We start from the raw sequence: 14,892 nt of genomic DNA on the forward strand, positions 1-14,892 counted from the left end.
CACCTGTGAAGTGGAAACCATTTCAGGTGACTACCTCTTGAAGCTCATGGAGAGAATGCCAAGAGCGTGCAAAGCAGTAATCAGAGCAAAGGGTGGCTATTTTGAAGAAACTAGAATATAAAACATGTTTTCAGTTATTTCACCTTTTTTTGTTAAGTACATAACTCCACATGTGTTCATTCATAGTTTTGATGCCTTCAGTGAGAATCTACAATGTAAATAGTCATGAAAATAAAGAAAACGCATTGAATGAGAAGGTGTGTCCAAACTTTTGGCCTGTACTGTATCATAACTCCCTTATAAGCTTAAGTTAAGGGAGATAGAAAAGTTTAACTCACAGAATCAGCAAACACACTCACCTTGAAGCATGGTCTCAAACAAAAGGGATTCAAATAGGCCACTCCCACACTTAAATAACCTTCCTCTTCCTGGATTTTCTCCTGAGAGGACTGATTGGTGGATCTCTCCACCTGATCTCAAGGAGTTATGTACCCTGCTTAGTAGGTCCCCCTGCTGGCCCCCAACTAACATTATTCCTCCTCATCCAAATCCACTGACTAGATCTAGCTGCTTCATCTGACATTTCCTTCACTGTCTTCCTCAAACTCTGTCCACGCACTCCGAGTTCCCCCAGGAGTGAGACAGCTGATCTTGCTATGAATCCCTTACACCCCACTTCCACTGGACAAATCCTAGTTTTCCACCCTCGCTGCTCAGCTTCTGCTCCTAAGTCTGCATATCTAAGCTTTTTTTTTTTTCTTTCATAGGCTTCTTCCACTGAGTCTTCCCAAGGAACTGTCAGCTCAATGAAATAACCTATCCGCTGACTCACTGACCACAACACTATGTCAGGCCTCTGATTGTTACAAACTATTTCCTGGGTAACAACAAGCTTTCCCCCTAAATCTGCTTGCATTTCCCAATCACAAGCAACTTCTAGGTGGCCACACCCTTGCCTCCTTACTAACTTATCCCTTCTGTATTTCCCCCTCTCACGGACAAACTGAATTGCTAAACTCCTATTCTTAACTACCCTGGTTCCAGACCATAGACCCCGCCCACTCTACTGAGTAGGCTTGCATCTCTGGTCTGGCATACTGCAATGAATTTGCGATTTATCTCGTCCAAACGATGGACGGACCAATGAACGCCAGGGGTGGGGGCGGGTCTAGCAATTAGCCAATCAGCGCCAAGCTGATGTCAAGCTGTACGCCGGTGGGTAACTGGTGAGGATAGCAACAATGGTGACCGCTACAGATCCTACAGACCACACTAATGATGCTATCGAGGTATTTTGCCACTACTCGCGTTAATGGAGGACCAAATTAAGGAAGCTGCTAAACTGGATTTAACGGCGATGCAGCTGGGCGTGCACGACGACGGAGACATTTTAAACGGGCAATGCTTGCTTGTTTTCGGCACCCCCGAGGCATGGATACTAATGACGTCAGATTCTGGGAGAGTTGTTGATCTCTACTGATTGGTTAGAGAAAAATCAAATTCCCTCCCCCTTGTAAATCATCTTCAATGGAGGCGATGTCAGATTGAAGGTTCTGGGAGCTTCAGTCTGACACTCAGGCTAATTCTTAACACCTTCTGAATTTGCCTGCCTTCGTTTCCCTTCGATGCCTGCAGCTAAACTTTTCAACACCTGGTTATGTGGCCATGTATACCTGCCTTGTGACAAGCTAACTTTACAGCCTGACAAAATATGCTTTAAGGTTGCGTTATCTGAACACAATGGGCATGATGGGTCCCCATTTACCCACAGTTTTAGGTTCTGGGGGGTTGGTAACACATCGTATGTAGCCTCTACCAGGAATTTAATACGATTCTCCGCCATACTCCACAGGTCCCTCCAACTAAGCTTCCTCTTCTCTACACTTTCCCAATTCAACCACTTTCCCTATTTAGCCTGGGCCACTACCTTTGCACCCCTTAATATCTCCTCCTATCTACGTATCTGTTCCACGACCAGCTTTCTCTTATCTTTGAGACCTGCTTTATTCCATACCGGTTTGCCTGAGCCGAGCCCCAGGCCTCCCCGGCCAAACTGAACATTACCTACAATCTCTGCATGCCTAAGAGCTGCCTCTGTCTCCTGAACTGCCGATCTTGGGTTCCACTTCCTCCCCTTGGTTGGATTTGGAACCACACTCCTAACTACCATGTCCTTACTCCCAGATAACAAGAGCTCTGTCCTGACCTTGGTACATTTAAATTCCTCTGTTAAACTAGATACTGGCAGCTGAAGCACCCGACCACTTCCTATGTTATGAGCTAACAGACCTTTCAATTCTCTCCACAATGGATATTGGAATTTCATAAACTGACAATGGCCACATTAACCTAGGATATAGCCCAAACTGCATACACCACAACTTCAACTTTCCTGGAAGTTCTGAATTATCTATTCTATCCAATCCTTCAGCCACATCTTTTCTAAATTTCACCACCCGTTCCTCATCATTCAACTCTGAACACATTGTAACACATTGTACAACACATTCTACCATCTACCTAAGCGCTTTACTGACTTTTCCCTAATTGCTGGGATTTCCTCATCATCTATATTTAATATGAAAATGAGTTCATGTTAACCCGAGATGCATTTGAACCTAAACAGAAACTTAAACACAGACACAGTGAGGCTGTTGTGTGTATGCACATTTAACCCACATATGGTAGTGAGCAGTGTGACAACAAGCAGACCAGGTCATAAGGTGGATCTTAGAGCAGTATACTTTCTATTTCTCTGTATATAAATAGTTATAGAATTAATTCTGTTCACACACGTATCTTTTATTATGACTTTATATTAATGGCAGCAGAATCAAACACTCTGCAGCCACTTTATTTACGACACTTGGACACTCTATGGCAGTTCACTACAACAGCTCAGCTATAGCTTCTACCTTTTATAAGTTTACAATGCTCAGATTTTGTTCTTAAATTCATGTTTAATACTAAGGTCACAGTTGATGGTGTTGTGCTGGACTACATTATCATGAGAGGTGTTTCTAATTTGTAGTCCTTTCCATTTCCAAACATGAGGGCATAATATTAGAAACACCTCTGTATATGTTCAACACCATCACTGGCTATGATCTCATTGCTAACACATACAATTCTGCTAACACCTTTGATGAGTAAAAATGGAGCATTACAGTCAGTGTAAAAGAAGACTGTATGACAGAACAGCAAAAGATACTTTACAGGGTATAACAGTGTCTTTTAACATTGTGAATGCCACTTTGATTTGAGTCTTTGAGAAAGCAGCTCTGAAAAGGAAAAGGTTCACCTATTGTTGCTACTTGTGTGAGTGCCTATGTCAATGACTCGTATACGTCAGTGGAGACGGTGAAAGCAGCTTGCAGAGAGCTCCAGTGGATGAGCAGAGTTGTGGGAAACACAGCAATGCTTCTGAATTCAGTCTCTCGGCATGGTGATGTCTTTGTTGTCTGGAAATCATTGAGCAGGACAAATGCCACATTTTTGTTATCTTGGATATAGCTTTTGGACAGGCTTGCCTCTGACACCATTTTGCTGTTTGGCTCCTAAACCCCTGCATGCTGTATTAACATGGTTTGTTATCAGGTGCACAAAATGAGATGAAGGCAAGAGCTGAAACAAAGCTCAGACATGATGTACCACAGTGTGGTGAGAGCTTAGCTGCACCATCAGCACTTTGTACCGAGTGTAGAGCTGATCCCTGATGGGAGACAAATGATCTTAGTAAAACCATGAGGAAAGACTCCCGTCTGCTTTTAACAGGATGGAGAGCAGCACTGGCACAGCTGGCACTCCAGAAATACAGTTTGCTATCGCTAGCAAATACATACTGGCAGCTCCAAGCTCCTACATGTAGACATGTTTACAATACAGGGATAATCCTGCTGGGGTCTCCCTTCACCCTGTCAGGGCTTATGTGCAATAATGACCAGCTCACTGTACATAATCCTCCTTATTACACAACTGCTTTACCAAAGTGAGCTGTAACGGTTTGACATGAAATATTGATTTAAAAATGATTTTATTTGTAGCATTCTTCAAAGCTTTTTCCAATCACTAGCAAGACCACAAACATTGATGTAGTATCTGTAACAGGATCACTTAACTCTAAAGAAAAACCTCTATGTTCAGATGCTTTCAATCTCTAATTCAGGGGTCTCAACCTCAAATTACTGCTGGCCAGGTTGTTCTCCCTCCTACGGTAAGAACTCTCTTGTTTTTTTCCTGGAGGTCGGCAGATTTGAGCAGAAGCAGTTGCATATAACTCCACAAAAAAATATTTTTTTAACCTTAATTTAAACTGTCTTTCTGCCCTGGCAGCCTAATGGTTAAGGCACATATCACAAAACTACAATGTCCCTGGTTCAGGCCCAGCCGGGGACCTTTGTTCATTTCCTTTCAACTGTGTGTCCTTCAGGTCAGCCTTTTCGTAGATTTAGAAAGGCACTTTGGTTCAAGTGTGCTTCAGGCTGTATTCTCATAACTGCGGCCATAGAGATCATGGGTCATAGTAACTACAGTATGCACTCACCGCCTCCTTTGTGGAGATTCAGGGACATGTAACCTTGGCAAAACAACATGTTTTGGGGCAAATAATTTCTAACACTTGTCTCTCAGTTTGACAAAAAGTTAACAGAAAGGAGCCCCCTGGATTAGCCATTGTTTTAGACCTCCTTTTGATTTTTTTTTTGTTTTGTTTTACCAGGATCAGCGTTTCTCAAATCTCTACAATCGAGGCTGCAAGTGCAAAGCTGTAATGACCCATAGAACAGCCACAATTATCACAATCAATCAATTATTATGAAGATTCATTTTTTTGTGCTCTCATTTTGCAGTCTTGCTAGAAAATTAAATGATTAATCTAAACAAAAAGACAAAAATCCCAAATATATTTGTGAGTCTGACGTGACAATAAATTATAAAGGTACAGGGGGCCTAATCGACTTATGGGCCAATTTTAGTTCGCTCTTATCCAATAATCACAAATTTGAGCTTAAAGAATAAATTAAAAATAGTCTAACAGAATAATATTTTACCATCTGTCATTCAGTGCCTCAGGAATATCGTCTTTTGCCAGTTAATTTGATGCTTGTTATCACCAAACTTTAAAACGTTCCAGCAAATACAGTATGTTTTGTGTCAGCTTCTCCGCCCTCCTCACATCTATGCAGTCAGTGAGGATACATAATGTAAGGAATAACATAGAAACTGTATCTGTCCTCCTGCTCCCCCCTGTAGAGTTGGTACTCAGGACTGGTTGTCTTTGCTTTGTGAAATACTTTGTAGAGTTTGGCTTGTCTGTTTGGTAGCTCGCTGTTGTTTTAACAAGCAGCTGTAACATTATAAGCTGCTGTAAAGAACTATTATTTTACCACTGGCATTTAACCAAGAGAAATTCCACAGTTAACAGAACAGCTCCAGTAGGACGCAGTGACACATCTTCACAGTCCTGCATACAGGTTTCAGTGTGCTGGCCTGGTGTAAGGGTTTATGGCTGCCGGTGGAAACAGACCGAGTCTTTTATCTCGAAACATAATTCTTGGATTGCAACACCTCTTGAAACTAAGGTCAGACTGAATGTCAGTGAAAACCAGCGCAGCATCTTTATGAGCACCGTTTGATTTTCTCATGAATGTCTAGGGACTTGTTCTCTTCTTGCCCTTTTGTTTCCTTGTTTTCCAGCTCCTCTGTACTGTCTTAAAGAAGTCGGGGTTCTCATTGAGCCACGGCACTGTGTTTATTTTTGTACAATGAGTCAATCACGACTCAAAATGGTTCTATATGTTTTCTTTTATCATGTTGGTTTGTTCTTTCACTTTTTTAGCTGTTTTTATGTCTTGTGTATGATTTTCTTACCTTCTTATTCCAGTAAGAGGCAACAGAGTCAAGAGTAGTAAGACACATGCTATTAAAAAGGGAAACTAAGGCTCCTCAGTTATAAGTGAAACCTACAGTTGAACATGGCAGGGAAGCTAATGTAAGAGTCTCGAAAACCTTTTAATCTACCACCTGCAGTCGGCTAAAGACATGAAGACAGACATGCTGAGTGGAGGTGGAGGCAATACATTTAAAAACACTTTTTTAGTGAGAGACTGAAATTCTTTGTCTTAATGCTGTAACACCAGGGGACGATAGGGCAAGTGGGGTCGCTCCATATGTAAAGGGGAAAATTAACAGAAGCATCAGTGAACCAATGGTGTTGCTGGTGATCTTTAAATTATAAAACAGCCGGCTGCTTTGACCCCTGTGAGAACTGGATGGGAGGTCTTGTGCACCAGGCTGAGGGCGTGAGGTCGGTAGCTGAGGTTAATGGCAGTGTGTAGAATGAGGAGGACTACAATCATCCAACTACAGAGTCAAGTCTGTGGTCTGTTGTGCTGTGGAAAATGCTTCTGTTGAGAGCATAAAGCTCGCCTCTGTCGGAACTGAATTTGTGGGATTAGTTTATTTGTCACGTAAATGTGTTTTCTTTCTATGAGAAAGCTTTTATATATCACAAATGAGTAATCCGACCCAAAGAATAGATAGCAGTTGTCCAGGTCACTAATGTTGGGGTGGGTTCAAGTACTTTGTCACTCAGTCCTGCTTCATAATAGAGCACTTTTCCTGCCTCATTTGTAGCACAAATACAGTTTGTAACAAACTTGCCCTTGATTATTGTTTTTTTGACACACAGCGATTGAATTTGTCAAATAATACACTTTAGAAACTTAATAGTTTAAATGAGGCAATTTGAGGATGTCAGGGAGACCATTGTTTGCTCTTAAATTATCTGTCTGCTGAGCTTTAATAGGGTTTTGTTGGAGGTTGATGGATCTTAGTGACAAACTGAAACTTTACTGATCTGAAAGGGAAACTTCAGTATTTTCCCATGTTTTTATGTCTATGGGTAAGGCAGCGTTAAGCCAGAGGGCTACAGCTGGCATCCACGAAAGGGGCTTCAATGTAATCCAATAGGCCCAGACAGGATAATTACAATTGATTGATGATTGATTAATGGTCTTTAAGAATTTGTGAATATAGAACGTGAAATTTGATCGATCCAATGAGGATCAGATTCTAAATTAGAAACAGTCTCCGATTACATTTTAGCCATCAGTAGAATGGTGTAATTTGAAAGCCTGTTTTAATGACTAGCATCAGCAAACAAAGGGAGCAATATTATCATTTAATGACAAGGCAGTAAATTTGGCGAGTACAAGAAGAGCATGGCAGCAACATTGGAAAATTAAGCTTAGAGGCTCTCTAAGTCTTCCTAAGCTTGAAAAGTTTTGGTCACATACAGCAAACATCTCCTCACGATCTGCTAGCTACATGTCCTCTGAATATGCTGTGAAAAAGTCCGGTCTCTGTAGGCAGCCCAGGCTCTGCAAATGGCAACAAAAACATTTGGGTCCAGGCTGCACCAACTAGCCAGTGCGAGACCAGCGAAAGCAAGCAGACACACATGAATGTGGTGCCCAGAGAGGCAGTTAGAGCTACAGGCTACAATGAGGCTAAAAGGCGAGCTAGCTCCGTTGTGTTTTTCTTTGTTTTCTTTTTTTCCACAGCATATTCAGAGGACATGTAGCTGGCGGATCGTGAGGAGATGTTTGCTGTATGTGACAAAAAACCTTCAAGCTTAGGAAGACTTAGAGAGCCTTTAATTCGATTATATTAAATGTGATTCATATGTGTAGGCCTCTACATCTTTGTATATTTCATAGACTATGCAGTGCTGTCAGAGAATATGCAACATGTTGCTGTGAGCTATGAGTGAGGAAAAACGTGTTTAGTATTGTTTGGTATAAGCAAAGTTTTTGTTTTTTTTTAATCCTAATTAATTAATTAATTAATTGATCGTTAGTGTGACCGATGTGTGCTTACAATCTGAAACCCTCACCCCCAGACACACTTAATCAACATCAAAGAACTAATGGGTGTTGAAGGCCGACTGTTGCTACGCCTCCAATTCCAATATCACAGCTAAAAAGTGGCAATGAACACACTGCAGAGACTACAGCCAACAGCCAACCAGCACGCACATCCTGTGCCTGTGTGAGCAGAAATAACTCTCCAAAACATTAGGTGGTGAGAGTCTGTATTCATCATTCAAAGATGTTAACCAAAAGATTGACAGGACAGATTCAAGATGCTAGTTAGCCAGTTAGCACATTAAAAACACAACCTGATGTTGGAAGAACAAAAGCTATTTACCGTGTGCTAGTGAATGAAAACACAAACAATTATGAACAGTTTCTGCTAAAAAGCTCATTGGCTAAAGGAATAATCTTACTGCATGCGATAAGTTTGTTTGATCTCATGTCTTCTTTAGTCATTTGGTTACTTTCCTCACTTGCATTTCTCTTCTCGTGAAAAACAGTTTATATCTTTGTCAGATACTTATAACAATCTGAGCCTGTCAGTGGCAAAAACAAAACCTTTCAGTGGACATAAACTGACGGTGCTCACAGGCCTCCAGTGTGTACATTGCAGCCTGTGTTGTGGCTGCCAGCTGCAGCGCTCTCTCTCAGTACTGGACCAATTTCAAAAATCATGTTCTCCATTAGTCACTTAGACACAAAAATGTAGTAAGACAGATTCCAGGTTGAAAAATACAAATGTTTTTCTTTAAATAACTCCCAGCTGAACGGCAAGGTTTAACACAATACAGGGGTTCATGATACCAGTGGTTTAATTAGCTGGTGCACAGACGACTCATTTGTTTTAATGAGCGCCACCTCTTGCATCCATTACTGCCAGCTTTTACCAATACCACTTTGTGTCAACACCATTTGTGCTGCCAATAACTTTTAAAGCTACTGCCGTCAAACTAGGAGTCCTAAAGTAGTGGAGACGTGACAAATAAAGATTTGATCTTGCATTTTACAGCCCTATTTCTGCGCATAGCTGTAATGTGTCAGTTTTAATATGAAGATTACCAGTATTAGCAGTTATAGGATGTTACACTAAACAAGCTGCTGTATGTCTGTGGTTGTGACTTCAGCAATTTATAATGTAATTATGTGTGTCAGTCAGTCTAATTAACTTGGCCCCGATCCCAAAGAGTGCAGCAGACAGACATATGCAAAAACAATTATTATATAGTAATTTATTAATTTTGGAGAATGTCTTCTGAAGGGCAATTTACAGCTTTTACCAGAGCCATAGTACAATACTTTATAATTACAACATTTACAGGTGCAGTTAAGTTTGTCTTTACATCAAACAATGGACATGAGCTGTGAGGGGAACACAGAATTAATGCATTTACTGTAACACAGGTACTGAGGACAAAGCAAAATACTTGTCATTGGCCAATATTTACCTTGCTCATTGACTTGGCCCACAGGAATGCATTAGTCTTCATCAGTCACTGAGCGCTGTGACACACACGACAGCTCGTCATCGCTTTACAGCAGAGGGACTGACAGGACTGCCAAATACAGTCAAGCAAAAAGCATCAAAAAATGACACATATTGTCGTCATTCACCTAAATATCAACACTGCCACGCTCATGGCGCCGTCCCACTGACATACTGTATGTAGCTGTCCTGAAACTGAAAAAAGCAGACTTCAAACAGACAGTGAAACACCATGTGTGCGGAAATGAGCAGAATACGACTCAGACTCAGGTCTCAGCTTTCATTCACATGTGGAGCGAAAGCAGTTTGTATTCAAACTTTTCACTCGGACTCATTTGTATTCCGCAGCAGTCACCCTATAATAGAAAAGATAAAATATGCAAATTTAGGAATGTAGAGTGCTTCGAGATGGCAATTTGAAGGTTAAGATTGATTCAGCAATATCCACTGTGTTTCTATATCCAGACAAAAAAAAGGGAAAAACATTTTTTAACAAGAAATGAATTGATAAAAGGTTACTGAAAAAGCCATAAGAAAAGAAAAGCCTCAACTTCACTGTCTCAAAGCGCCCCTTTAACAGAACGGAGTTGTGAACAAAAGGAGAGTCCACAGAGCAGTGATTTCAATAGTTCCCAGGGCAACGGCTTATTACAAATCTTCAGCAATAGTAAAAAGTTGAACTCTTAAATGTTGCTGAGTGCGGCTCGCCTTTAATCCTTTTAATTCTTCAGTCAAATAATCTGCGTCACTGCTCTATTTATCCACTTACTTCTACACCTTAAAGGTCACTGTAAAGGCCATGACTGATTTCCTGTATCAGTGTTATAACAAACCATTCAGGAAACTCAAGGTCCATCATTTTTTTTGGGATTGTTCCATCTCTCGTTTTTTCTTACCGTATTACCAAAAAAATACCTAAAGTGAAAACCGGTTGATGTAAAATGAATCTGTTTGGATCTGAAGAAGCATGTTCATGAATAATTTATAGAGCCACTTCCAAATAATAAATAAACAAATGAATAAATAAACAAGCAGGCAAGCAAACATCAACAAACACATTTTTCCCAGTGTTTTTCTCTCTTTTTTTGTATAAATGTCTCTGGCAATCCAGTGTCTGATTCTGTGATATCCTTGAAAAATAGTCAAGTTATTTACCACACTGTTGTTTTCAAAAGGATGTGGAGAAGGAACAGTGTGAGGGTTCTGCAGTAGAACGGACACATGTGGCTTGCAGCTGTAGACAACCTTTGCAGCTGTTACAGTCAAACTGGTCACCAAAGTTTGTGACTTAAAGTCTTAGGTTTGGCAAAATATAAAGATTTGAATCGGCATCATAGTCCATTCTCACAGACGAGAGACATCCTCAGCTGTCCATGGACACATGGCAAATGTGCACACTCTTGGTCACAGCCAGATGGAAAGTTGTCCTCGTGTCCTCCTGTGCCATAAACTCTATTTGATTCTTTCTCAGCATTCTCTCTCATAATCATAATCCCTCCAGCGTAGAAAAAATACATTTTTTAAATTCTTAAAACTAGCCTTTACTCTTCATTTTGCCTCCCAAAGCTTTTTTTTTTTTTTAAGTTCTCTGATGTGCTTTAGCATCCGCTGGGGATTTCAACACACCTCCAGGGTTCTCATGGGAAAAGCCTGATGGAGTCATCCAGCGTCGTTTCAGCGAGAACTGGAGGAAGGAACCAAAATGATGGGATGGTAGGGGGTGGTGTAAAATGGTCTCTGTCCTGACACAGTGTTGCCTGCTATGTGTCCTGAACACACAGTCTCCAAAGACAGGGCCTGAAAAAGAGACCAGTGGCACAGGCATTTGGGCTAAAGCACGGTGGCGTTGTGGCCCTCCATCCTGGGCAGCCTGGGGTCCTGCACTGTCCCCATGGTGACTAGAAGTGGACGGCTGTCCTCAGACATACCTGACCGACTCAGGGACACTGAGGTGGGAATTGAGGCCCCCCTCTGGTGGGCTGCTGAGGACATGGAGATGCCCTGCTGTGGTGTAGGGGGTGGAGGAGGGGGGTTGGGGTTACCGTGGGCGGCCTCCAGGGGCAGGCCCTGCTCCTGGTACCCGTATCCGATGTTCCCACAGGGGAATCGTCTCAGTCTGTAGAGGGGGACCGGGGGCAAGGCGGCTGAATCTAAAAGCAGAGGTGACTGTGCAGCAGGAGGTGGTGGTGGGGGTAACAGAGGTCTGCAAAGACCCTGCTGCTGCTGCTGCTGCTGATGGTGCAGCAGCTGGAGTTGGTGCTGCTGCTGGAGCTGATGCTGGAACTGCTTGTGCTGGTGCTGGAGACCCAGTGCTCCCGCCACCTCAGCTACAGTCCGGCCCACATGCTCCTGCCCCTCGCCAGGCACCCTGCCACTGCTCCCTCCCGCTCCCCCCACCCCTCCTTGCCTCTGCTGCTGCTGCTGCTGCTGCTGCTGCTTCCTCTGCTGCAGGAACCACGAGCCATATGTCGGGTTCCAGAGACTGGTGCTCTTCCCGCTGTGACCCTCCTTCTCTGGCGGGTGGCCCTGGGTGAAGGCCAGGTTGATGTGGCCTCCCTCGGGACTGGGCTGGGTGGTGACATGAGGTCCCTTGGCAGTGAGTGTAGAGGTGGCTGTGGAGGTGACTGTGTTGGTGGTTGTCATGGTGATGGAGGTCTGTGTGTGAGGCTGCTGGTGCTGGTGGAGGCATGGCTGGGGCTGGGCCGACATCTGTGCTTTGGCCTCTGATGCTGTGCTAGTCACGACAGCGTGCTCCCCACTTCTCCGGGTCTCCTCTGTAGGATAGGATGGGGGCGGCTGCAGAACCTCCCCATCAGGCACCTGGGCATTCACCAACACAGTTGGAGCTGAGGGGTCGTCAGAGCGCGTTGGTACACGCTCCTCCTCTTCGGGGATGGGTCCATACTCTACAGGTAGAGGCATGGTCACCACGTCAGGGTCCTAAAATGGGGTTGACCATCAAGAGATCAGTTTATTTTTGTGTTAACAGTATTAAATTAAATCACAATTTAAAAGAAACGTAATTTAAAAGAGATGTAATTTCTTTTTAAATTACATCATTTATAATTAAGGAACAAATATGAGGTGAGAACACTTAGTCAACGGTTTCTTCAGCTATAATAAAAACTGCCAAGTTTAGTCAGCTGTAGCTAATTAAATAAATGATCTGAGTTAACCATAGTACAACATGAAACTACTGGGTGTTGTATGAATCATATTCTAATTGATGCCTGTGTCTGTTGTATTTATGGTTGAGCACAGATGGTTTCCTCTTGTAAGAACATGTGCCATGAAGCAGCTTGTTTAGTCAGTGGAGCTAAAGTTTAAGTAGCTACCGCAAAGAGCTGTCAGCTATGTCATTAGAGGTTGTCAGTCAGATGCCAACATTTTCTAATGTTACACATACAGGTTGATACTGATGAATTTAATTCCACTGTGGAAATCATTATCATGTAGGAAATTGAGTGTGTAAGGTAAAACACAGGCCTAGCATTTAAATAACATCTTAAAAATGTGAGCAAAATATATATATTTTTTCCAAAGAATACTAAATGTAGTGAAAGTTGATTATCTGTAGTTGACCTGTTAACAAATGAGGAGCTCTGGGCTGGGGTGGGTCACCTGCAAAAAGGTTGTGTTATGTGAGAAATCTATATTTATATAAATTCACAGGCATGAGAGAAAATGAACTAAATACGGTGGGTAGCAGGTGACAACAAGAATAATCACAGGTATTGAGCCGGCTGTGTGGATGCTCAGCAGCTTCTGCTTGGTCCAAAAACCGTATCATGTGGCACGCTGACAAAAGGTGCAGCGGACATTTAACAAAACAATTTTGGAGCCAAGGATGCAGCTGACTGATAGCAAGGGGGCAGGTACTTTGGATAAGTGGACAGATAGTTACTGTAAAAGCGGTTATCTTTGTGCCACTTTGCATCATCACCTCAACAACAAGAGGGAGGTGACCGAGCATATGCCGTGCACATGTGAATGGGATAGTACATTACCCAAAAGAGCGGCAAAAAGGTGTGTTTCATCATGGGTCAGTTTGTGGGACTTTTATTATGGGGTTGGGGCCAGTGTGGATTTTCCTTGGAGATAACTTCGGGTAATGATACGGTTCAGTACTGAGCTTTGCAGGCCACCAATACAGGCTTGTTACATTTATAAAATATATCCACAATTTAAACCAAGCATTATTGCAAAATTCAGATATTTCCCTCATGTCTCTTAGTCCTAATTTGTGTATTCATGGCAGCCGAGTCCCACAGAGTGGTTTTTTTTAGTTACCTGTAAGCAGTAGTCAATTCTCTCCAGGATAGTTGAGAAGTTAGGCCTGTCTTCAGGCTGATGCTGCCAACTCTGAGTCATTATACGATACCTAAAGACACACATTAATGGGCAGACACACATAATACTTAATGAAAACATTTCCTTCCGCTCCATGCAGATGCAGAGAAAACAAAAAGACACAGAGGCTGACCAGCACCATGTCTCCCGCTGGTTTTTACAAATGCCAGATTGATCTCTTTTGACAAAATATCCCTAATAGCCGCCTCCTGCTGCTCTGAGCGATTGTGTTTAATGGGCGATGCAGAGAAGAGGAGGAACTAACAGTGAAGTTAAATCCTGAGATCTGCTCTTAATTGCTGAGATGATTCCAACTGTAGCTGCTGCTTTCAGTAATCAGTGTGTCCTGTTGTGAGACTGTTTTGCAACTTCAAATTAAGCGAACATCACAGGGCCGTGTTTATTTTTTCAAAGAGAGAAATACACATTTACACGGAACATGCAAGGCAGGTTGTGAGACGATACGAGGAGTAATCTGCAAAGCTGTGGCCAACAGGTGTGAAGGGGAAAGCTGTGAAATTCCAGGAAGGCCCAAGTGTATGTGTATGTAAGTGAGAGAGAAAATGTGTGTGTGCATCTGCCCATATATGTCGTATAATAGAACTGGCATGAGAGGCGACATCTGAAAAGTGAGTGAAAATATAGTGTGATATGGAAATGGTTTTTAAGCTCTCTATCAGCTACCCATGACTTCCTCTAAATTGGGAGGCAAACTTGAAAGAAAATTGTTAATGTGGTTTTCATATTGAAAGCGCTGAGCGCCATCTCCCATAAAATGTTCTGACGCCTTCTAGGTCACAACTCGTTTACGTGTCAATATCAGCAAATCATCAGAGCCTTTCATGTCTGCCTCTGAGTTTGTGTTTTTTCCTTTATGCCGCCTATGTGTATACTATCTACGCATTACATGCTCTGTCTTATTTATGTTATAGAGAAGCTTAATTAGACCTCATGGGAGCACATTTTTATTCTGGTCATGTGAAGCACATGAATGCATTCAGCATCTGAGAGTGGATGTGCACTTACACTGGCCCAGGGCAGTTTTTAGGTGGGTCCATCCTCCCACCATTGGTTACAAACTCCAACACCTCCTGATTACTGCGACTTGGATATGGCATGTAGCCCAATGAGAAGATCTCCCACAGCAGAACCCCAAACGACCTGCAGATGATGATAGCACAGATT

At 42.5% G+C, this 14,892-nt stretch overlaps 1 protein-coding gene across 2 annotated transcripts in view; it reads right to left on the minus strand.

The window, feature by feature from the left end:
• Positions 1 to 9,099: 9,099 nt before the first annotated feature.
• The window catches only part of alk (ALK receptor tyrosine kinase), a 487,049-nt gene continuing 481,256 nt past the window's right edge, over positions 9,100 to 14,892 (minus strand). For both annotated transcript variants that reach the window (XM_049596824.1, XM_049596823.1), the window contains exons 27-29: positions 14,734 to 14,868; positions 13,648 to 13,738; positions 9,100 to 12,297 (exon numbers count right to left, since the gene is read on the minus strand). In XM_049596824.1, coding sequence (XP_049452781.1) covers positions 11,188 to 12,297; positions 13,648 to 13,738; positions 14,734 to 14,868 — 1,336 coding nt within the window. In that variant the 3' untranslated portion in view covers positions 9,100 to 11,187. The remainder of the gene's footprint in view (positions 12,298 to 13,647; positions 13,739 to 14,733; positions 14,869 to 14,892) is intronic.

The sequence above is a fragment of the Epinephelus fuscoguttatus genome, linkage group LG14 (assembly GCF_011397635.1).
Source record: "Epinephelus fuscoguttatus linkage group LG14, E.fuscoguttatus.final_Chr_v1".
NCBI lineage: Eukaryota > Metazoa > Chordata > Actinopteri > Perciformes > Serranidae > Epinephelus > Epinephelus fuscoguttatus.